The sequence below is a fragment of the Hyperolius riggenbachi genome, chromosome 1 (assembly GCF_040937935.1).
Source record: "Hyperolius riggenbachi isolate aHypRig1 chromosome 1, aHypRig1.pri, whole genome shotgun sequence".
NCBI classification, from domain to species: domain Eukaryota; kingdom Metazoa; phylum Chordata; class Amphibia; order Anura; family Hyperoliidae; genus Hyperolius; species Hyperolius riggenbachi.
This window is the reverse complement of record NC_090646.1, coordinates 129731664-129756609: the sequence shown is the minus strand read 5'-3', so window position 1 is coordinate 129756609 and position 24946 is coordinate 129731664. Positions and strand designations below refer to the sequence as shown.

At 45.4% G+C, this 24946-nt stretch overlaps 1 protein-coding gene across 1 annotated transcript in view; it reads right to left on the bottom strand.

The window, feature by feature from the left end:
* NIPAL1 (NIPA like domain containing 1) overlaps positions 1-24946 on the bottom strand; it is a 65711-nt gene that overhangs the window by 15753 nt on the left and 25012 nt on the right. Inside the window, exon 2 of the mRNA XM_068268277.1 lies at positions 15906-16181. Within this exon, the coding sequence (XP_068124378.1) occupies positions 15906-16181 (276 nt within the window). The remainder of the gene's footprint in view (positions 1-15905; positions 16182-24946) is intronic.

Sequence of the window (24946 nt, the reverse complement as noted above, 5' to 3'; positions counted from 1 at the left end):
GTAGCCCAAGGGCGACATAGCTCCTTCTTTTATAATGCATACAAGCCTCTACACAAGACATAACAGGAATGTGGCAGCACCACTCAATCAAACCGGAGAACACAAAATTACCTCATCATGAGGCAGAGCTCACCAAGGCGTTACAAATAACTGGAAATATATAGTCTAACCTGAAAGTGACATCATTATTACCCAGTAGCACTCCTGTACAGTATTTTGAATGGCTTGAGAGATACATCTGTACCTTTGAAAAAAAAACTTGGACAGCAGGAGCCCAGGTGGTGTAGTAGGTTAGGCAGTATTAATGTAAGATGAAGAATGGTACCCACAAAATAATGTTGCTAAATAGGGCAACCAACTAAGCTTGTGGAGAAAAACCATCTCCGACAAGGTTTGTGAGGGTCTCTTTGGACACTTTTGGGTGTGATCTTTTAAAACGAACAATCAACGTACTGGCTCTATAGCGATGGTGAGTAGCTACCCGATGATGGAAGGTGTAGGTTACAACAGGGAATAGCGGCGCCCAGGAACAATAAAATACGGTACATGAAAATCAATACAATTCTACTGAGAAGTGGCTTAGCTCAAGGACAACACAAAATTTAGTGATAAGAACAGGAAAAGGATTATTTTTCACCACAAATCACAGTACTTTTGCAGCCTAGTACACATGCAGCAGATCACTTGGGCATATGCTCACTTGCACGCTGTACTTACAGCTATACATAAGTACAGCATGCAGTACAAGTACAGCATGCATAAGTACAGTACAGCGTAATACGTCTATAGTGGCGCAGTGGGATTTACAGTGTAATTTGGGTGCCGGCAATAGTGGGGAAATAGTATTTAACCACTGCCTGGAATTTCAGTGGCAGCAGAGTGAGATGTAATTTATATGCTGCCAAATAGTAAAACTACATCTACATGTAAAAAAAAAAAAAAAAAACACAAATTTACATAAAAAAATTACTATTTAAATCCCACCCTCCCAAACATACCGAAATAAAATGTTTAATTAAAAAAACAAAAACATTACAATAAAAAAAAACTTAAATATTTACCTAAGGGTCTAAACTTTTTAAATATCCATGTAAAGATGAAATATTTCTATTTTTTTTTTATTATAAGCTTGTAAATAGTACAGAAGAAATGCACTTTTATTTCCAAATAAAATATTGTCGCCATACATTGTGATAGGGGCATAATTTAAACAGTGTAATACCCGGAACTATTATGTAAATACAATACGTGGGTTTTAATTATGGAGGCATGTATTATTTTAAAACTATAATGGCCGAAAACTGAGAAATAATGATTTTTTCTGTTTTTTTCTTATTTTTCCTGTAAAAATGCATTTACAGTAAAGTAGCTATTAGCAAAATGTACCACCCAAAGAAAGCCTAATTAGTGGTGGAAAAAACAAGATATAGATCAATTCATTGTGAAAAGTAGTGACAAAGTTATTGGCAAATGAATGGGAGGTGAAAATTGCTCGGATGCATAAAGTGAAACAAGACTGAAGGCTGAAGTGGTTAAAGTTAATGTGATCTACAGATAACAAAGAGCAGAAGCAGACATGGCTAGAGGCCCAGAACTTAAAGGAGCCCGTACACTGGTGGATTTCAGCCATCGATCGGTCGATCAATCGGAAATCGATTCTATCGAATCAACCAATCGATCGATTTGTGGTCAATTTGATCTATCTGACCGGATGGAAAATCTAAAGGTGGCCATACATGGTACAATTTTTCAATTAGATAATTTAGTTCGATTATTCCGTTAGATCGAATGTAAAGATTTTTCCAGCATGTCCGATCATTTTTCCCGAAAAAACGGGATAATCGTTCGAATTTCTTGATCGAAAAAAAATAATTTTCAACTTTCATTCAATTCGATCATTTAGATCGAATAAACGGGAAAATCGAACATTTTTATTGTACCGTGTATGGCCACCATAAGTCAATCTGCTGCTGACAGCAGTACGATGGCCCATAGAGTTGCATTGGATCTAATGGTCCAATAATGCATTCAGATTGATTTCCAATAGATTTCTAATAGATTTCATTCTGAAATCTATTGGAAATCTGTTCCTAGTGTGTGGCACACATCAGATAGATTCCTGTCAGATTCGACTTGACAGGCATCTGACAAATCTATCTGATGGTCAAATCTGCTGCAAATCTATAAGTGTATGGCCACCTTTAAGACTAGCAGCAACCAATTTAAATAACAAGAACTACCAGTTATGGAAGTTTAAAATGGAAATACTGCTCTCTAGAAATGATTTGTGGGATGTAATTAGCACAGATAGATCAGATAAAAACCATAAGGAATGGAATAAGAATACCACACAAGCCAGGCCAACCATAAACCTGTTAGTGGAAGATGAGCACCTTAGTCACATAAGGAATAGAGGACACAGCTAGAGGCATGTGGGATGCATTGAAAAGGCTGCATGAAAGATCCAGTTTAAACAGCAATCTATTCCGGTTAAGAAAACTATATCACACTTATAAAAAGGGCCGTCTGTTAAAAAACGGGCGCTAGGCCACAGCCGCTACCCCCCGCAATGCACGCACACACGCGTCCCGCTTGCTCGTTCCCCACCACTGTCTGAAGTATATGCACACAGGGAGCTGCTCGCTTGGCAGTTGGAAAAAGCTGTTATTTCCCACAATGCAATGAGAACCTCTGTGAAGCACAGACAGCAAACTGTCAGGTTCGGCCCTGTGTTCTAACTGCCCTGGCTGCGCACATGCTCAGTACAAAAAAGCCAGGGACGCACAACCATTCAGTTGATGACGCCGGGGCACTTGCATTTTATTGTATAGGATGAGAATGAGCAAAAGGGCCAGACATGCAGGAGCATATAAATACAATGCTAAAGGTAATAGCACAACTCAGAGCAATCATGGAGGATGTAAAAGACTGCCACGTGGCAGTCATATTGCTGTGCAGCTTACTAAAATCATGCAATGCACAGATTAATGCTCTGGAAACCCGACCCAATGCAGGACTGACACTAGAATTTGTTAAAACCAGACTCATAGATGAGTACATTCGCAGAAAAGAGACAACTGCCGGAAAGTAACGCTAAACCTGCACTTAAAGGACAACTGAAGTGAGGGGGATATGGAGGATGCCATATTTATTTCCTTTTAAGCATTATTAGTTGCCTGGCAGCCCTGCTGGTCCTCTGCCTCTAATACTTCCTGCTATAGACCCTGAACAAGCATGCAGCAGATCAGGTGTTTCTGACATTGCTGTCAGATCTGACAGATTAGTTGCATGCTTGTTTCTGGTGTTATTCAGAGACTTCTGCAGCCAAATAGATCAGCAGAGCTGCCAGGCAATTGTTTAAAAGTCAATAAATATGGCAGCCTCCATAAACTTCTCACTTCAGTTGTCCTTTAAAGCTACAGACACAAAAGCACACCAAAAAGAGAAGCATGTTTCCGATGCACGAACATTGGACACATATATATCAATATGGAGAGAGGAGCAAAAGACAAGATTCTCAAGGACCTCTAAACTGTCAGTGAGGACTACAGTAAATTATAACAGAGACCAGTGGCAAAGATCATTTAAAGCGACAGGCACTCCAGCAGGCCAGAAGTGGTATGTAGATTCAGTTGCAGCGAGTCACAATATTATTATTATTATTATTATTTAGTATTTATATAGTGCCGACATCTTACGCAGCGCTGTACAGTATATATATATTGTCTAGTCACTAACTGTCCCTCAAAGGAGCTCACAATTTAATCTCTACTACTATCATATGTCTATATTTGTATTATGTAGTGTAAGTACTGTAGTCTAGGGCCAATTTAAGGGTGAGCCAATTAACTTATCTGTATGTTTTTGGGATGTGGGAGGAAACCGGAGTACCCGGAGGAAACCCACATAGACACGGGGAGAACATACAAACTCCTTGCAGATGGTGCCCTGGCTGGGATTCGAACCGGGGACCCAGTCACATAATGAGTGACATACATATCTTTACAGAACTTGATCTAAGTAATAAAGAGACAATCTATCATGCTGATGGGAGCAGCACTACAGCTCAGGGCATTAGTCATGGCAAGCTTATATGTCGCAATGCAGATCAGGTCAAAGTCTAGTTATACCAGTGCTATATGTTCCCAAACTAGATGGAGGACTCTTATCCATCAGGCGACTGACAAGCAAAGGATTCATCACAAAATGTTAAGGTGACCAGTGCACTGTCCAACATGGAGAAGGAGGAAGGGAGATATACCGCTGCACCCAAATGGGAGACAGAGCTGGACCCAGGCAGCCCAGGCCAGTAATGATATTGCAAAAGATGAACTCTGGTCCGCTTCAATGTCTCCACAGTTTATTAAGGACTTATCCCAAGACAGAACATACAAAATGTTCTGTATGTTCTGTCTTGGGATAAGTCCTTAATAAACTGTGGAGACATTGAAGCGGACCAGAGTTCATCTTTTGCACCAACATGGAGAAGAAGTGTGTAAGCATCTATATCAGGGTAGGGAACCTATGGCTCGGGGCCAGATGTGGCTCTTTTGATGGCTACATCTGGCTCACAGACAAATCAGTAGGAGTTGATTCACTGAGCTACACTGATCAAGCAGCACAGCTTAGTGTGGCAGCGCAAGTAACATTTTCAAAGTAGTGCATGCTACTACTGTAGTATGCAATACTAATTTACTCACGCTCTCCCATAACTAACAGCTGCTCCAATTGTCCCACTCTTGACCGTTAGGTCCAGTGACTTTGTGGGATGAGATCCCTGCACTGATAAGCTGTCTGTCACTTGACAGGCAGCCTATTGGGCCAAAGTGTGGGGATCTCGGCCTACAAAGTAAAGCAACCCCTAAGTCAGCTATCTAATTGTACAAGCTGTTAGTCGGTATTTCTCCTGTCTGGCTCTAGAACTTGCTGATGTTGCTGAAACTCAAGAGAAGCTGAAGATGTGTCTGACACTTCCATTGCCACGGCAACAGGGACATGAGCCCTCTGCTGTGCATGCGCACTGTCCCAGTCTGAAACATATTGTATGGCTCTCACGGAAATACATTTTAAAATATGTGGCATTTATGGCTCTCTCAGCCAAAACGTTTCCTGACCCCTGACCTACATGAACTTGACACAGTTAAGGAGCAAGCAAATCTTTGCACACATGGACATAATAATTACATTCATACGCTTAGGTTCCAGATACCCTGGCAGCATACAGTAACTGAATAGACGGAACCTCCCAAAAGTCCTGATGTTGTCAACCTGTTTCAAATACTTTGAAATGTGACGCAAAATCGCAATGCATGATGACCAGGAAAAAAAATCACATTAATATGATTAGGAAAAAATTACACTTAGTTACCTATTAATATTGATAGCTGAGTGTACACAATGGTTAATACTTAATATGCACTGGAAATATCAGGCTCTACGGTGGCTGTGAAATAAAACCCTTTTTACAATCATGCATATATATATGTGTACTTGTTTCAAGATTACACACATAATTCCAGGGCTCGGGACCAAGGATCACACACATCATTGGTATGACTAAAGAAGAAAATAATTAGTCTTCTTTCCACCATTAATATCTCAGTTACTGAATCTGTATAAAACTTTTCGGTTGACCTTTATTTTGCAGATGCCTGGTCTGGGCAGATGTATTGCAGCACCACTTGTAGAATTGGGCACTGGGTGATGCCTGTACTTAAAATGTTAAAATCGGTAATGTAATATATTAGGGGGGACTTACCTGGACCCCTATTCTCACACTAACCCACCTCCTAATGCTTAAAGCCCCGTACATACGTTTAGAGGACGCTCAGCCCCAGAATCTACTGCCTTATGCTGCCGGCAGTAAACACCCCAAATATTTCAGCACCCACACCTTCTACACTCATCAAATTTCCTCTGTGCCAAATTGCAGCCCCCGAACACCATTGGTTCACATGATAGGTTTCTGTAGTCTATCTCTGGAACCAGCGAGGCTTGGGGGCTGCAATTTGGCACACAGGTAGTTTGGGGGTCCCCTCTCTACCCTGAAAATGTAGGGGTGTAGGAGGTGTGGCTGTGGAGATATTTCAGGGGGATATAAGTTCCCATTAAGCATGCGTGTTGCTCAGTGCAGAAGGCAGCTTCTGGACAGCACGATCAGACATTACACCAGCATGCCAAATCATCTCACCTAAACACACAGCCCAACATCATTGCTCTTAGCCGTGCTCTGTCCCTTCCCTAGTGCACTGCACATCATCATCTATCCGCCACGCTCCACAGTCAAAGGACACTTCACAAGCCCACAGACTTGGGGCGTTTCTGTACAGCCGCGACCATGACCTGTCCTGATCCCTGCTTGGTGACAGTTTCAGAACTGTGAAAGGCTTTTTCTACATTACATTATTACAATTCATTTGAGTCTCTGTTAATGGACAAATACTCTGATATTAATTTTTTGGGTACCATTGAGAAATCCTGCCTCACAGTTCAAAGGCAGCACAGCAGACCCAAACCAGGATACTGTGACAACTATTTTTCACAGATGAGATAAGGTAATTATGCTAAAATGCAGTGATTATCTTTCTTCAAACTTTTCAATCAAACAAAAAGTCCTATTTGTGTTTTATCCACCCAGAAAACATTTTGTTAGTGTGAGAAAACGCGGAAAAGCCGCCACGTGTGCTGAAAGCAAGGCGGCTGATTCCGCGTCCAACGCGGCGGTTTGCACGCGTAGGCCTACATCTGTTAGTATGGCCGAACGCGGAGAAACCGCCGCATGCCCTGATAGCGGTGCGGCTGGTTCCGCGTCCAGCGCGGCGGGTGGTACACAACATATGTCTGGTGTGACTGGGACTGATAGTCCACACAGGTTCAGGGAATGCTGTACATTGTTCTTCTAATAGTTTTCTCAAACATATTCTATGGCAATAGGGGCTTCTAGCAACACAGGCATTAGTCTGTAGTGGAATTCTTGCTGTTGGGAAGATTAACAATGGTGCTGAATTGGTTCAGTTTGTACACAATTATTAATATTATTGTGTGTTTATATGGTGATATATTTTACAGCACTTTTACAGTGTATGTATAGTCATGTCACTAACTATCCCTTAAGGGGTCTCTTGAGATGCAAGGTGAGAATTTTATTCACTATACCACCATGCCATAATCTCTTGACAAGGGACTGGTGGATTGCCAGTTCCAAGGAGACAATTTATAACCTTTTTACGAGTGTGTAACTGTAGTCTGTAACAGGTTTTTGTGATAATCTAAAATCTCCTGTGTTAGAGCCATGACGCACTTCAACAAACCTGTGTTTTGATCAGATTTTGCCACACCCTAACAATGCCCTGATTGGGTGAAACACATAGATGGGTGGAGCTAGGACAAAAAGGCGTGGCAGACCTCCGCAGCCCTGCTGATCCACGCCGGGTGATCAAACTGAAGCCTGGGTAGATCGTGGCAAACCACAGATAGGGGCTAACTTCCACTTGGAGGGACAGCACTTGGGGACGAGAACCCCCACGGGAGGCCAAAACGGATATGGGAAAAATCTGGAACGCCCAGAGCACCAGCCGGGCAGTGATGAGATAGTACCTACTAGTACCCACTGCGATCAGTCCGTGAAGTTGTTCAATATTCATGTTGAATTTGAATCCCATCTCATATCGAGTGCATCCCCTGTCTGCCACTGATGCATAGAGTTTGCATGATGATACAAGAGCTTCTAGGCTGCTGGAACTGATTTTAAAAGGCTTCTGCCTTCCTCCTGTGTATTGTGCAAGCATTACTACGGAGACTTTCTCGGTTTATACCATCGTTCGTCCAATTGGCAATTACTGCACATGATTATAGGCAGTTTATGCTTGTTTGTGGCTTGCAAGCTGGGGCAGGAGGTCGACCCCTAAAATTCCATTCTTTTGATTTTAACTGTCTTTATTGAACATTTTGAGCAGTCAGGGTTTTGTGATATGCAATAAAGGTTATCTGCATATTTCTACTTAGTACCTTGTGTGGCCAGCACCACTTTGTTCCTTTGGTTTATATATCAGTTGGAGAGTGAAGACCCAGATTTCTGTTCTTTAAATAAGACATGGGATGCCACACTTACACCTGACTGATTAAAACACCAGACTTATTTTACTTTCAAATGAACTGTTAATCCTCGTTGTTTACATTATGTTGCCAGACACAGGCAGACAAGTTGTTTTGTGTTATTTTGATCTTAATCTTCTTAAATACATAAATATGAGCAAAACATCTGAACTCATTTGTTTACTTGGGATCTCGTGATCTAATTTTAGAACTTGCATGAAAACGTATATATACTGAACATTCTAAAGTATTCACATTCTTTAAAACGCTGCTGCAAAAATATTCACATTTTCACAGGTTTACTTCAAAGGATTAATACACTGGTTTGATCTCATGACACTGACCCTGACTTGCATAAATGAATGTGTTTCAAAGAATACCGTATCTGGAATGTGTCACATAACACAATATAAAGAAGCATATGATGGCCTCTGCCTATAGCTACAGGCTACACATATAAAAAACTCTGCAAATAATGACAGCACACTGGAATTTAATATGAAATTAAAGGGGCACTACAGCGGAAAACTGTAAAATTTAAAATATGTGCAAACATATACAAATAAGAAGTACATTTTTTCCAGAGTAAAATGAGCCATAAATTACTTTTCTCCTATGTTGCTGTCACTTAAAGTAGGTAGTAGAAATCTGACAGAAGTGACAGGTTATGGACTAGTCCATCTCTTCATAGGGGATTTTCAGCAAGGCTTTTATTCTTTATAAAGCTATTCCCGAAAAAGGATTTCAACAATAATGCTGGCCGGCTTCCCTACTCGCTACACAGTTTTTTGGCAGTTGGACAGAGCAACTGCCATTCACTAAGTGCTTTTGAAAATAAATATATCCCTGAGAATCCCCTATAAAGAGATGGACTAGTCCAAAACCTGTCACTTCTGTCAGATTTCTACTACCTACTTTAAGTGACAGCAACATAGGAGAAAAGTAATTTATGGCTCATTTTACTCTGGAAAAAAACATACTTCTTAGTGGTATATGTTTGCACATATTTTACATTTCACAGTTTTTCGCTGTAGTGACCCTTTAATAGCTAATACATCAACAACAACAAAGTGCTACTGCAGTAACCTATTCAACGAGTTCGAAGGTAAGCAGAAAGCTGGCAGACTCAAGTCTGGAGGAGCACACATCCGATAAAACATTTGAGCCATGGCTGACTGAGGAGGAATGGAGTGGCTGAGGGTGAGCAGTTTGTTTATCACAGACACACAGCCAGTCAGTGTGCTATTGTGTTGAGCTCCAGCATGTCATGTGAGAATATTAAATTAAGCAGAGTAAATTGTCGGGTGCAGTGCAATCATTCCAAATCAGGTGGGCGCATCCTCACAAGTTTGCCTCAAGCAGCAAAAAGTCTAAAACTGCCCTGAGTTGAGCAGCTAGACTGCATGGGGCTCGAAGACCAAAGCAAAGTTGAAAGATAACACACCTGAAACAAGCATGCAGCTACTCCAGTTAGACTTGAGTCAGAAACATTTGATCTGCATGCTTGTTTAGAGTCTATGGCTAAAGCCTAGTTAGTAGACACGCTTGACTTAACCACTTGCCGACCGCACACTCATACCGTGCGGCGGCAAAGTGGTAGCTGGAGGACCAGCGACGCAGATCTGCGTCGCCAGGTGCCTCCCTAATTAATCAGGAAAGGCCGCTCGCGCGAGTGGCCGTTTCCTGTTAGATCACGGAGCGGGTCTCCGTGAATAGCCTGCGAGCCGCTGATCGCGGCTCGCAGACTAAATGTAAACGTAAGAGACATATGTCTCCTTTGTTTACATTGTACGGCGCTGCTGCGCAGCAGCGCCGTAAGGCAGATCGGCGAACCCCGGCCAATCAGCGGCCGGGGATCGCCGCCATGTGACAGGGGACAGCCTGTCACTGGCTGCACAGGACGGATAGCGTCCTGTGCAGCCCCGATCACCGGGGGGAGCAGGTAGGAGAGGGAGGGGGGAATTTCGCCGCGGAGGGGGGCTTTGAGGTGCCCCCCCCACAACATGCCTGCAGACCGGAGCGATCAGACCCCCCTGCACATCATCCCCATAAGGGGGAAGAAAGGCTGTAAAGGCTGGGTCCTCAAGTGGTTAAGTTGGCTGAGGCGGCCTCAGCCTACAATCAGGCGTGTGTACGGCAGCAGGCAACCCCCAACCCGGCGAGCGTTCCGCCAGGCGTATCTACTCAACTCCAGCAATGCTGATTCCCCCCCCCCCCCCAGATGATCCCATTGTTCACGCTGCTCCCCCTCCCACCGCATGACGTCACACATGCGCTGCAGATGAGCCCTGCCCTGCATAGCAACACAACGTGTCGTCAGCTACGCAGCGTGTTCAGCCCGGCTAAGCGATGTTGCCCAAGGGGATCAGGTCGTGATTCCTGATGGGCGACATCAGATGAGCATGTGTAGGCAGCCTAAAGAGGCAGAGGATCAGCAGGACAGCCCAATTTGCACTGTATAAAAGGAAATTAATATGTCTCTATATCCCTCTCACTTCATGTGTGTTTTAAATCTCAACACACTCTGAGACTATCACTTTTTTGTTAAAATAGACTATGCAGTTTGTAGCAATATGGAAACACAGTAGAAAAATGAATCATGAAGCAAAATCTCTGTTCAATTGATAGAACTAGCCCTACTAACAAATTGTCTTTCTGTTTCTCAGTACAGCAAGTGGTCAAAATAAGTACAGTGGTTATCTATGTAAATGAGCTTGCCAAATTCAGTCCCTTTCCTGAAAAGTAAAAAGAAGCAAAAACAGTTATCTGAGTGAAGAAAAGCTCCTGATAGGTTGCTGAACAGTTCAATGGGGTATTACTTTTGTTTGTTTTTTAGCTCAACTAGCTGATTAGTTATTACTGCCGTTTATAATTAAGTCTTAAAAGGTATCCCTTAAACTGAAAATAAAAATATGAAACTCAGTTCTATGTTCTGTTTAACTTTAGTAAAACACACACATAATAAATCATCTCATAAGTTTATTTTCACTTCAGATTTTCTTTAAATAGAAACTTTGATACTGTCTTTTGTAGTATATAATTATTGAATAAAAGATTGTCATAAGAGCAAAACAGGATATTTACTGCACATCCATAGATCTGCTTCTTGTTGACTCTTGTTTGCCTCAGTGTTACAGTTCTTTGTTGTTTGTTATCTGTAAAAGGTTATACACTGTTCAAGCCAGAAATTGATTAAACTCTTTGTATGTTTTCAAAGTCCATGCTGGGAGTGAAAGTCAGTATTTTTCTACACTGTAGTAGTTACAGAGGCACCAGCAGAATAAAAGTTAGTAGTCTATTAAAACCAAATAAAAAATTGGGGGACCGGGGTAGATCCGTCTCCCCAATATATATGACCCAACCACCATATATGGTATCCAGAAAAATATATATTTATAATCAGTACTCCACATAAAATTATGCAATGCGTTTCGCGGGTCCCAAGCCAGCATCCTCAGGCAAATACAAGAGTAGGAGTAACTCTGAGGTTGTGCTCTGAGGCGCTGCACCTATCTGCACAACCTCGGAGTTACTCCTGCTCTTGTATTTGCCTGAGGAAGCGGGATTGGGACCCGCGAAACGCATTGCATAATTTTATGTGGAGTACTGATTATAAATATATACCGTCTTTCCCCTAAAGTAAGACATCCTCTAATTATAAGACCTAGATGAAATTTTATTCATTCATTTAATATAAGGCATCCTCCGAATATAAGACCTACCCCAAACCCACATTACATCCCCAGCCGCATGTCTGTCCCACCTCGTAGCCTGTGTCTCCGCTTCCGTTTTAAGTGCCCCCCGTGTGGCCGCTCTGTCCCGCCCACTGTCTGTGTCCCCCGTGCATGTTACATGTAATGGCAGCCAGCGGGTCTTACTGTGTCCATGCTGCCCGGAGATCGGCGACGTCCTTGCTTCTCCACTTTGTCCCGCCCCCTGTCTGTGTCCCCCGTGCATGTTACATGTAATAGCAACCAACGGGTCTTACTTTAGCCATGCTGCCCGGAGATCGCCGACGTCCTTGCTTCTCCCTCTAGTAACCGGCGTTTGTGTAGATGACGTCATCTACACAAGCGCCGGTTACTAGAGGAAGAAGCAAGGACGTCTGCGATCTCCGGGCAGCATGGCTAAAGTAAGACCCGCTGGCTGCCATTACATGTAACATGCACGGGGGACACAGACAAGGGGCGGGACAGGGCAGCCACACGGGGGGCACTTAAAACAGGGGAGCGGAGACACAGGCTACGAGGTGGGACAGAGCTGCCACATGTCAGAAGGGGGCAACACTTAATGCAGGGGAGCAGAGAGACAGGCTAGGAGGCTCAACAGAGTGTCCAGACAGACGGCCAGTGTGGGGGACACATCATGCAGTGCCGATCAGGCACCTGTCATGTCATCCTTGCACACAGCAGGTTTATCAACTGTGTGCAGGGATGACATGACAGGTGCCTGATCGGCACTGTGGCATTACAGTGAGCAGCAAGCAGAGGCGGCCAGCATGGGTCATATGATGCAGTGCCCATATAAGACATCCCCTGAAAATAAGCCCTAGCACACTTCTTGGAGCAAAAAATAATATAAGACAGTGTCTTATTTTCGGGGAAACAGGTATTTTTCTGGATACCATATATGGTGGTTGTGCCATATATATTGGGGAGACTGATCCACCCCGGTCCCCCAATTTTTTATTTGGTTTTAATAGACTACTAATTTTTATTCTGCTGGCGCCTCTGTAACTACTACAAATATCATTTTCCACCTGGTGGATGGGTGTGTACACCCTTATTTTTCTTCTACGGAGAGCGACTTCTTAGCCTGAGTGGGGACAGGCTTAATATCCCCATATGCGATTGGAGTGGTTGCCTGAGGTCGGCAACCCAGACTTGTGAGCATATCCATATCTGCTGTGCAAATTGAAGATTACCTTATATTACCAATAATACACTATTGGGGGCTCTCCATTGTTCTTTCTTTTTGTCTTTCTACATTCTTCTACACTGGGCTGATATCCCGAGCGCACTGGTTTTTGTAGCAGTTAGGTCATGGGCGTAATAATTACCCCTGCTATGCCCGGAGGCTTTGGGGCCCCTCCTCTTCCCTCTGCCCAACCGCAGATGCAGCAAATTAGCAAGAAAACCTCCCCATCTGCTTACAAAAATAAAAAAATGTCCCTGCCACCTCATTCAGCCATGCAGAATAGCAAGTTGCTGCTTCCAGATGCTGCTTCACAGCAGAAAACTCCTTGCTGCCATTCGCTGGCTGCCGATCACGTGACCCTCATGGGGTTTGGAGACCAAGGGGGCCCCATACTATCATTTTTTCAGGGGGGGGGGGGGGCAATTCAGTCTAATGACGTCCCTAAGTTAGGTAGCAGGCATGGGTTGTAGAAAACGGTCCTTAGTGTCAACTGCTCAGTGCAGAATGTTTTCTCTTCTAGGGTAACCTTCTCCAGTTTTAAATCTTGTTAAATCTTTGCCTCCCTCTGCACTTCCCATCCCTCTAGCCAAATAAGTCAAGTACAAGGGGGAAATACAGCCCCTAAATACTTTTTTTTATGTTTACATAAGTCTGCCACAGCAAATTGTTCTCTGGGATGGAGAGACAGGCTCCTCCTTATGGACTCTGAGTTTGTCTCACTGGTGCAAACACCTGCACAGAGCAGGAAGTAACATTTACTGCCACCTTCTCATCCATTTCAGCTGTTTAACTGGTTTGACATTCAAATCACAGGGTGGATAGATCTCAAATCCACACGGATCATACAATGCTTACACATCATTTGGCCCCATTTCAGTAACAGCTACAAAGGCATGTAAGAGATATTTCCTGGTTACCCACATACATTAGTTGAAACAAGAGATGAAAAATCACAGACATATCAACGAACAGTAATGGTAATTTAGTCAGTATAAAATAACATTTTTTAGGGAAAGTAGAAATATGCCTTGAAGGGCAACTAAAGTGAGAGGGGTACAGAGGCTGCCATATTTATTTCTTTTGAAACAATACCATTTGTCTGGCAGTCCTGCTGATCTTTCAGGCATCATTAGTGTCTGAATCAGGCACATGAATCAAGCATGTGGCTAACCCAGTCAAACTTCACACTAATACTTTCCCACTCCACTCTCTTTGCTCCACCTGCACTCTACAGATGCATCACTTGCGGGACTCAATGACTTCTCCAGAGCAGCCCCTACTCTATGGAACTCCCTCACTCCCCGCATCAGGCTTGCCCCCACCTTCAAGTCATTCAAGCAGGCCTTAAAGAGACTCTGAAGCGAGAATAAATCTCGCTTCAGAGCTCATAGTTAGCAGGGGCACGTGTGCCCCTGCTTAACCGCCGCTATAGCGCCACTAAACGGGGGTCCCTTCACCCCCAAACCCCCCACTGCGACACTTAGTCGCAGACTTGGTCGTTCCTGGAGGCAGGGCTAACGGCTGCAGCCCTGCCTCCAGTCGTGTCTGTCAGCGGCGCATCGCCGCCTCTCCCCCGCCCCTCTCAGTGAAGGAAGAGTGAGAGGGGCGGGGGAGAGGCGGAGATACGCGCTGACAGATGCGCGTGGGGCAGGGCTGCAGCGGTTAGCCCTGCCCCAACCAGGAAGAGCTCCCCTGCATTACGGAGGGGATTTGGGGGGTCAGGGACCCCCGTTAAGCCGCGGGATAGCGGCGGGTTAGCAGGGGCACACATGCCCCTGCTATCTATGAGGTCTGAAGCGAGATTTATTCTCGTTTCAGACTCTCTTTAAAGTGGCTCAGAGCTGAACTAAAGAAAATGTTTTATACATACCTGGGGCTTCCTCCAGAGTCCAGCCCCATATGCTCAGATCGCTCCCACCGTCATCCTCCTCTGCTCGCAGCTTCGGTAACGGGTCCCCGCAGTTCTGTCAGTCAGGGCCAGTCTATGCCGGAGAAGTGCACCCTCTACGTATTTCTCCAGCACCTGCTGGAGAGATACGCAAATAGTGCACTTCACTTATGTCAGACTTGAGCCGACTGACGGAAGTGCGGGGACCTGGTACCTAAGCTGCGAGCAGAGGAGGATGACGGTGGGAGCGATCTGAGCGTATGGGGCTGGAGGAAGCCCCAGGTATGCATAAAACGTTTTCTTTAGTTCAGCTGAGTCTCTTTAAAGACCCATCTGTTCATCATTGCTTACCTGCCATCTTTATAGCTTTATCCAGCTCCTTTGGACATACACCCCCCCCCCCCTCCCTTATGTGTGCCCTTCCCCACCTCTTCGATTGTATACTTATTTGGCAGGCCACTCCTTCCCATTTGCTCTTCCCCCCATCAGATGGACTCAGTGACTTGTCTGCTATATTTATCCCTACATGGCAATCTGCGCACCATTGTTTATTGTTGCTTCCCTATTTTGCGAACCCTTACATCCCTGTAATGTCCCGTGTAACAGTGTTTGATGTAATAACTCCCCTATCTTGTGTACAGTGCTGCATTATATGTTAGCACTTAAAAAACGTTTAATAACACTGTATAACAATACAAATTCAGTAATGGTTCAGTTATAAAATATCTCTATGAAATAAACTGGAATGCTGCTCTGCAAAACCAATTTCACATTTATGAGTGACTGCTGAACTGGAGACAAACACACCCTCATAGGAGAAACATACACATACCCTATTAAATCTATTTCCAAAATATGTCTTATTGCAGTTTAAGAGGCAGAGTCATTGAGGCCATTCCCAGGTGAAAGGTGACAGGAAACTTCTACAGCCCGAGAGCAGGACGCATACTGTGCCTAATACCTGAAGCACTTATCTTATCATAAGTAAACATATCTAGTTTCTTACCTGCTCTGGTGACTCCCTTTTCAGCCAACCGCAAGAGGCCTTTTTTCTTCATGATAAAACTTGAGCCAATGAAAAGGCTGGAGCTTATTGCTAATATTAAACCAATGTAAAGCTTGTATTTGCTCCCAAAGGACATCGCAGTGCTAAGGTTGGTCTCATTGCTAGACTGGCTGGTGTTCTGTACAGCAATGAAAGACGAGGGGCTCTCTGAGGAGTTCATGATCAGACACCATGCTTCAGAAACGCTGTGAGGACACATCAGCGGCAACACAGTCCCTAGAACAGAAAACACAAGCATATAGTGCTGTTATTGCAGTAGGCAGTGTGGGCAACTAGTGGGGAAAAAAAGACATAATTACAGTGACCAGAGGGTGAAGGGTGTATAGAGGGGGCAAGCGGGCCAATGTCAGGAGTTGGGCATGGGATATTATATTACATGCCAACATAGATTAACATTGCAAAATATATAAAGGACAAGGAGAGAGATCAGCTGCTGATTCATATCATTTTACAGAGCAGCATTACTGTAGAGCCATCCTAATACTTTCATAACACACTAAAGAAAACATTCACAAACACTTTTGTGAGACATTATCTGCATGCCCGAGTATGTTCCGCAACTGCACAGTACCACAGAGCTGCCCCTGCATGAGCGGCTTCATGCTACTGTGTAAGGGGCACTTGTGAGGTTGAGCCCCTCCCCCCCCCCCCCGATTGGATGTGCCCCCCCCCCTTCCCGATTTGGAATTATTGCACAGCACCCGACAATTTACTCTGCTTCATTTAATGTTCTCACATGACATGCTGGAGCTCAACACAATAACACGCTGGCTGTGAGTCTGAGGCAAACAGACTGCTCACCCTCAGCCACTCTATTCCTCCTCAGTCAGGACAGCAGTGCCACCTCCTCCCTTCTGCTGTGCGAGTCAAATGAAGCACTGCTGCTCTCCTGCCTCCCCCCTCCTCACTCACCGTCAGACTCCTCACACAGCACAACAAGCTGCTTTTCACCAATGATAACATCTTCACCTCGCTCTCTTCTCGCTTCTCCTACTCTGACTGCATGCTGTTAGTGTAAACACATAGTACAAACAGGCTGCTCCTGTAATCTCTGCATCTGATGCAAGTGTTTCACCTTGCTTCATTAGAGACCGGCCTTGCACGTCCATAACTGGACATCATGACATATGATACACAGAGGCATGAAAAATAAAGCACTACATAAGCAACTGAAGTTACAATGAACAGCCATGTTGTAGAAACTGGAGGGGGAGGACTACCCCTCTGTTAGAACAATAGGACTACCAGCCCAGAATGGCTTGATGAAACAGTTTTGTGCAGCACTCAGGCAAGGCTGAATTTCTGCAAAATTTCTGTTGACATCCATGAAAAATGGCGTTCGACATGAAAGAGAAGGTTGGAAGAAAAATTTGGCTGTGAGCGGAACTGAAAGGCTGCAAATCGGAAGCAAGACATGAAACGGGGGAGTTGTTGTGTTAGGGGGCTGCACATGGAGGAGAGGGACTGCTGCATGAGGAGCCAGAGTTGCTGCACATGTGACTTCAGGTGCATATACATGCACAATGCATGTTGCCATAGGGATTGGAACTTAATCTCCCAGGTGACAGTTTGGGAGACAAGTGCTGTACAGATATCTGAAGGTTGTGACCCACTACGGGAGCTTTGCAGAATTGCCACAATTTCCTGTAGTGATCACGATTTGGCTATTGTAGTCACTGATGCGATCGCTCTAGGATTTATCCAAAACTGCTGCAAGCAGTGTTTTGCAAATCCCTCCGCAATCGCAACACTGCTAGTGGGACCACCCCCCATAGGGATCCACTGGCATAGCACTTTGCCCATTGCTGACGATCGGCAAGAGCTGCCAAAGTGTGCCCAGTGGGTTCTAGTCCATACTCTGTAATAGCAGACCGATACATCTGTTTATATGGAGAAGGGTGCAAGACAATGGCATGGGGCAAGACAGTGCAGCTTCCGGAGCAGAGGTAAGGAGGGGAACAATGCGCTCAGGGGCCGCTGTTATTCGGAGATCTGGCATTCTGGAAGCAAGCTCAGAGTACAACTGTATATAACGTATACACACATTTACACATGAAAAAGAGGGTTGCACTTAGAGTGAGAAGGGGGCTGGAGCATATGGAAGATAGGGCTGCACAAGAAAGTTGCATACAGGAAGAAAAACAGTAAATCGTAACCTGTGTATGAACAGGGGGATTGGGAAAGCATGCTTGCACCTTCACAACTAGGCATTTAGGGAACTAGACTCACTGACACAAACTGCCTGCATCAGCCCACAAAGTCTATTACTATAGGCAGAGCCGGCAGGATATCAGCAGCTCAGCACAAGATCTTAAACAGGAACTTTAACCAAGAATTGAAGTTCATTTTAATCAATAGCTGATACCCCCCCCCCCCTTTCACAAGAATTCGTTACTTTCTCAAATAGATCATGAGGGGGGGGGGGACTGTATGGCTGACAGTGTGGTGAAACCCCTCCCACAGTGTGATGTCATGACCATGATCCTGACAGTTTGCTGTCTGTGAACCTCATTGCATTGTGGGAAATAACCATGGGCGTCCGCAGAACATTTTCCAGAGGGGGGCAAAAAGGCGGGGAAGAAGTGACGAAGATTCCGTGGAGGTTGTGCGTGCCAAAAAATATGAGGGTTACGTTGTGCGGTGCAATGGGTGTGGCCATGGACCAGAATGTGGGTGTGGCCACGGGTGGAGACAAATTTACATGAACTTAGCAATGTGGGACATTAGATTAGGACAGTGTTGACGAACCTTTTGGAGGCCGAGTGCCCAAACTGCAACCCAAAAGTCACTTATCTATCTATTGCAAAGTGGCAACAGCAATTTAAACTAAATACAAACGTTTTAACTCATATATGAACATTATGGAAAATCCAAGTTGAAAATAAACTGTGAAGATAAACAATTTCATCCATCCTACTCCTGAAAAATTTATTCTTTTTTTTAGAACCTCCCAGTTTTATTTTCTGTTTTAAAAAGCTAAAAAAAGTAGGTTTAATGCTATTGTCTCATTAGATGATGATTCAGCTTTTCCCATAGTCTCACAGTTAGCAATCATGTGACCCCCAACAAGACACATTCAGCAATCATGATGCCCCCAACAAGACACATTCAGCAATCATGAGGCCCCCAACAAGACAAATTCAGCAATCCTGAGGCCTCCATCAAGACAAATTCAGCAATCATGAGGTCCCCAACCAGACAAATTCAGCAATCATGAGGCCCCCAACAAATCATGAGGCCCCCAACAAATCATGAGGCCCCCAACAAGACACATTCAGCAATCATGATGCCCCCAATAAGACACATTCAGCAATCATGAGGCCCCCAACAAGACATATTCAGCAATCATGAGGCCCCCAACAAGACAAACTCAGCAGTCATGAGGCACATAAATAGACAAAATTTTACATAAATAGGCAGAATGCCCCCTTAATATGGTAGACACCTCTCACCTAGCTTCTCCTCTACTGGCTGCTGTACCTGGCTGGCCTGGCAATACTGTTTTTGGCTGGATTGGGGATGATGTGTGGGCTGAAAGGCCTTGCGGTGATGCTGTGGCCGGGCTGGCGGTGATGCTGTGGCCGGGCTGGCTAGCGGTGATGCTGTGGCTGGGCTGGCTGGCGGTGATGCTGTGGCTGGGTTGGCTGGGGGTGATGCTGTCCCTGGCTGGCGGTGATGCTGGGCTGTGTTTGGCTGGTTGAAGTAAATGCTGGCCTGACTGGTGGTGATGCTGTGGCCTTTTTGACAGTGATTCTGGCCTGGTTGGCTGGTGCTGATGCTGGGCTGGCTGGCCTGGATAGTTTAGGTAGTGACAGGTGCCCCCTAGTTTAGGTAGCGCCAGGAGCCCCCAGTTTAGGTCGTGCCAGGAGTCCCCCACTTTAGGTAGTGACAGGCGCCCCCAGGTTAGGAAGTGACAGGTGCCCCCCAGGTTAGGAAGTGACAGGGATCCCCAGTAAGGTAGTGACAGGGACCCCCAGTTAGGTAGTGACAGGCGCCCCCCAGGTTAGGTAGTGACAGGGACCCCAAGTCCAGTTAGGTAGTGACAGGGACCCCCAGGTTAGGTAGTGACAGGGACCCCCCCCCAGGTTAGGAAGTGACAGGGACCCCCAGTTAGGTAGTGACAGGCAACCCCCAGGTTAGGAAGTGACAGGTGCCCCCCAGGTTAGGTAGTGACAGGGACCCCCAGGTTAGGTAGCGACAGGGACCCCCAGGTTAGGTAGTGACAGGCGCCCCCAGGTTAAGAAGTGACAGGGACCCCCCAGGTTAGGTAGTGACAGGGACTCCCAGGTTAGGTAGCGACAGAGACCCCCAGGTTAGGTAGTGACAGGCGCCCCCAGGTTATCAAGTGACAGGGACCCCGTTTAGGTAGTGGCAGGGACCCCCAGGTTAGGAAGTGACAGGGACCCTCCATTTAGGTAGTGACAGGTGCCCTCCAGGTTAGGTAGTGACAGGGACCCTCAGTTAGGTAGTGACAGGTGCCCCCCAGGTTAGGTAGTGACAGGGACCCTCAGTTAGGTAGTGACAGGTGTCCCCCAGGTAAGGAAGTGACAGGAACCCCCCGTTTAGGTAGTGACAGGCGTCCCCCAGGTTAGGAAGTGACAGGGACCCCCCAGGTTAGGTTGTAACAGGGACCCCCAGGTTAGGTAGCGACAGGGACACCCAGGTTAGGTAGTGACAGGGACCTCCAGGTTAGGTAGCGACAGGGACCCCCAGGTTAGGTAGCGACAGGGACCCCCAGGTTAGGTAGCGACAGGGACCCCCAGGTTAGGAAGTGACAGGTGCCCCCAGGTTAGGAAGTGACAGGGACCCCCCCAGGTTAGGTAGTGACAGGGACCCCCTGGTTAGGAATGTATGTTATGTTATTTTCACTACAGTTCTTCCTTAAAGTGTACCAGAGCTGATCAAAAATAAACATTTTTTACATACCTGGGGCTTCCTCCAGCCCCATAAACAGGGATCCCTGTCACGCCCCCGTCCTCTTCTGCAGCTCCGGTACCGGGTCCCGTAATTCCAGCCAGTCGCGGCCAGTCTGCACAAGAGAAGTGCGCCCTCTACGTATCTCTCCGGCGGCTGCTGGAGAGATACGTAAAGAGTTTACATCAGACTGGCCGCGACTGGCTTAAGTGACGGGACCCGGTACTGGAGCTGCAGAAGACTTAGGATGGCGGCATGGGAGCGATCTATGCGGATGGGGCTGGAGGAAGCCCCAGGTATGTATAAAACGTTTATCTTTGATCAGCTCTGGTTTGGAGATTAGGTACAGCGCCTCCTCTGTCAGCACAGAAGGAGGCTGCACTCAGCATGTAGGGATTTTTTTCTCCCCAGTTATAAATGTAGTTTCCTTTTTCCAAGTGTGATATAGAGCAGTGTTTCTCTGCATTTTATGTACCTGTTTATGAAAGAATACATTTGAGAAGGATCTCCTGTTGTGGGTAACGACATCAGAAGTACTACTGACTGTATTTTTTAGACACACTGCTTAGTTGTGTTTCAGTGTTTTTCAAGCATTCCTTTATGCTTTCAATTAACTTCAAATACAGTGGGATGCGAAAGTTTGGGCAACGTTGTTAATCGCCATGATTTTCCTGTATAAATCGTTGATTGTTGCGATAAAAAATGTCAGTTAAATCTATCATATAGGAGACAAACACAGTGATATTTAAGAAGTGAAATGAAGTTTATTGCATTTACAGAAAGTGCGCAATAATTGTTTAAATAAAATTAGGCAGGTGTCATTTTATTGATTCCAAAACCTTTAGAACTAATTATTGGAACTCAAATTGGCTTGGTAAGCTCAGTGGCCCCTGACCTACATACACAGGTGAATCCAATTACAAGAAAGAGTATTTAAGGGGGTCAATTGTAAGTTTCCCTCATCTTTTAAATTTCTCTGAAGAGTAGCAACATGAGGGTCTCAAAACAACGCATTCCCTACTGCAATTAGCGCTGTTGCGGACCACAACGCGTACAAAAATACGCGTTGCCACATATCTAAGCATGCGGAATGCGGCAATGCGTATTTTTGTACGTGTTGCGGTCCACAACATCGCTAATTGCAGTAGAGAATGCGTCCAATAATACGTATGGCGGCCGGCCGACTGGTGAGTCGTCAAAAACGAAACTAAGTGACAGTGGGGGACCGGAGGATTCCAGAGCGGCTCCGAGGGCACAGGACTGCTGCAGGGGGCTGGTAATAGCCCCAGGTAAGTGAAAACTCTTTACCCCCCGTTCAGTTAAGGTTCCCTTTAAATGACCTCAAGACAAAGATTGTTCACCATCATGGTTTAGGGGAAGGGTACAGAAAGCTGTGTCAGAGATTTCAGCTGCCTGTTTCACCAGTTAGGAACATATTGAGGAAATGGAAGACCACAGGCTCAGTTCAAGTTAAGCCTCAAAGTGGCAGACCAAGAAAAATCTCGAATAAACAGAAGCAACAAATGGTGAGAACAGTCAGAGTCAACCCACAGACCAGCACCAAAGACCTACAACATCATCTTGCTGCAGATGGAGTCACTGTGCATCGTTCAACCATTTGGCACCCTTTACACAAGGAGATGCTGTATGCAGAGGAAGCATTTTTTCCGCCTACAGCACAAACAAAGCCACTTGAGTTATGGTAAAGGACATTTTGACAAGCCAGCTTAATTTTGGAATAAGGTGCTGTGGACTGATGAAACTAAAATTGAGTTAAAATTGAGTTATTTGGTCATAACAAGGGGCATTATGCATGGAGGACAAAGAACACAGCATTCCAAGAAAAACACCTGCTACCTACAGTAAAATTTGGTGGTGGTTCCATCATGCTGTGGGGCTGTGTGGCCAGTGCAGGGATTGGGAATCTTGTCAAAGTTGAGGGACGCAGCAGATTCCGGAGACCAAATGTCCAGGAATCAGTGACAAAGCTAAAGCTGCGCCGGGGCTGGAACTTTCAACCACACAACGACCCTAAACACAGCTCAAAATCCACTAAGGCATTTATGCAGAGGATAAAGTACAACGTTCTGGAATGGCCATATCAGTCCCCAGGTCTGAATATAATTGAAAATCTGTGGTGTGAGTTAAAGAGAGTTGTCCATGCTCGGAAGCCATCAAACCTGAATGAACTAGGTAGCGGGTTGGGTCAATCTGATAATCCCTCTCTTGGGCGTCTCAGGACCTGTGGCTTTGAGGGAGGACAGGAGCCTGGTGGTGCAGTATCATTAATATGGTTGGGTGCTTGTAGTTGTGAGACTATATACTCATAATGTTGTGTTGCTATACTGCAACCACCAAATGTGCGTGCAGAGAAAAAACGTCTCTGCTCGGTATCCCGGGTACTTCCGGAGCTGAGCGGTCGCTCTCCTTCTTTATTCCTCTCTATCTGCTTGGATCGCAAATTTGGGGGAATTGTCACCTCACTTGGAGGTGTGTTACTATACTGTAAAAAGTTTTTAGGAGGTGCCCTTGGAATATAGTAAAGATATATATATATATATATACTAGCTGATTGCCCGGCGTTGCCCGGGTATGTATTTGGCTGGTGTTGACTCTGCATAATTTTTCTAGCCCTAACACACAATTACTCACTGACCAAGTTTGTGAGCTTTGCGGTCTTTGGTATCAATAATTTGCATTGAAATGAAAAAATCTGATTGGCTGTTTGTGGCTCCACACCCTTTTCTGAATTTGAACCCCAGTCACCCAATAACCAACTGTACCAGGTTTGAGGCCTGTGCCATTAAAAGTGCAAGAATGGTAGCAATTAAATATTCCCATTGAAAAGCAATAGGTGAAGTTTGATACACTTTTGTAGGCTCCACCCACTTTTCTGAATATTAATCCCAGTCACCCAGTGACCAACTGTGCAAAGTTTAAAAACCCTGCCATTAACCAGCTGAGCGGTCTGGACGAGCTCAGCTCGTCCAACACCGCCAGCGGCTGCCGCTCAGGCCCTGCTGGGCCGATTTTAATGAAATAAAAAGCAGCACACGCAGCCGGCACTTTGCCAGCCGCGTGTGCTGCCTGATCGCCGCCGCTCTGCGGCGATTCGCCGCGAGCAGCGGCGAAAGAGGGTCCCCCCAGCCGCCTGAGCCCAGCGTAGCCGGAACAAAAAGTTCCGGCCAGCGCTAAGGGCTGGATCGGAGGCGGCTGACGTCAGGACGTCGGCTGACGTCGATGACGTCACTCCGCTCGTCGCTATGGCGACGATATAAGCAAAACAAGGAAGGCCGCTCATTGCGGCCTTCCTTGTTTATTCTGGGCGCCGGAGGCGATCGGAAGATCGCCTCCGGAGCGCCCTCTAGTGGGCTTTCATGCAGCCAACTTTCAGTTGGCTGCATGAAATAGTTTTTTTTTTATTTAAAAAAACCCCTCCCGCAGCCACCCTGGCGATTTAATCAGAACGCCAGGGTGGTTAACAGTGTAAGAATAGCTGCAGTTTACATTTTCCCAGTGAAATTTGTATTTGTCTCCACCCATTGATGACCCGGCATTGCCCGTGTATGTATTTGGCTGGTGTTAGCTCCGGCCACTTTATAACCCTAACGGACAAACACTCAATTACCAAGTTTGTGAGCTTTGGGGTCCTTGGCATCAATAATTTGTATATTCCAATAGAAATTAAACAAATCAGATTGGCTGTTTGTGGCTTCACCCCCTCTCCAGCATTTGAACCCCAGTCACCCAATGACCAACTGTAGCAGGTTTGAGGCATCTGCTATTAACAGTGGAAAAATGGCAGCAATTGAAATTATCCACTTGAAAATCAACAGGTGAATTTTGATTGGCTATTATAGGTTCCACCCACTTCCCTGAATATTAATCTCAGTCACTCAGTGACCATCTGGGCAAAGTTTGGGAACCCTGCCATAAACAGTTTAAGAAGGGCTGCAGTTTACACTTTCCCAGTGAAATTTGTTTTTGGCATGACCAAGTTTGTGAGCTTTGGGGTCCTTGGCATCAATAATTTGTATTTTCCCATGAAATGAAACCAATCTGATTCA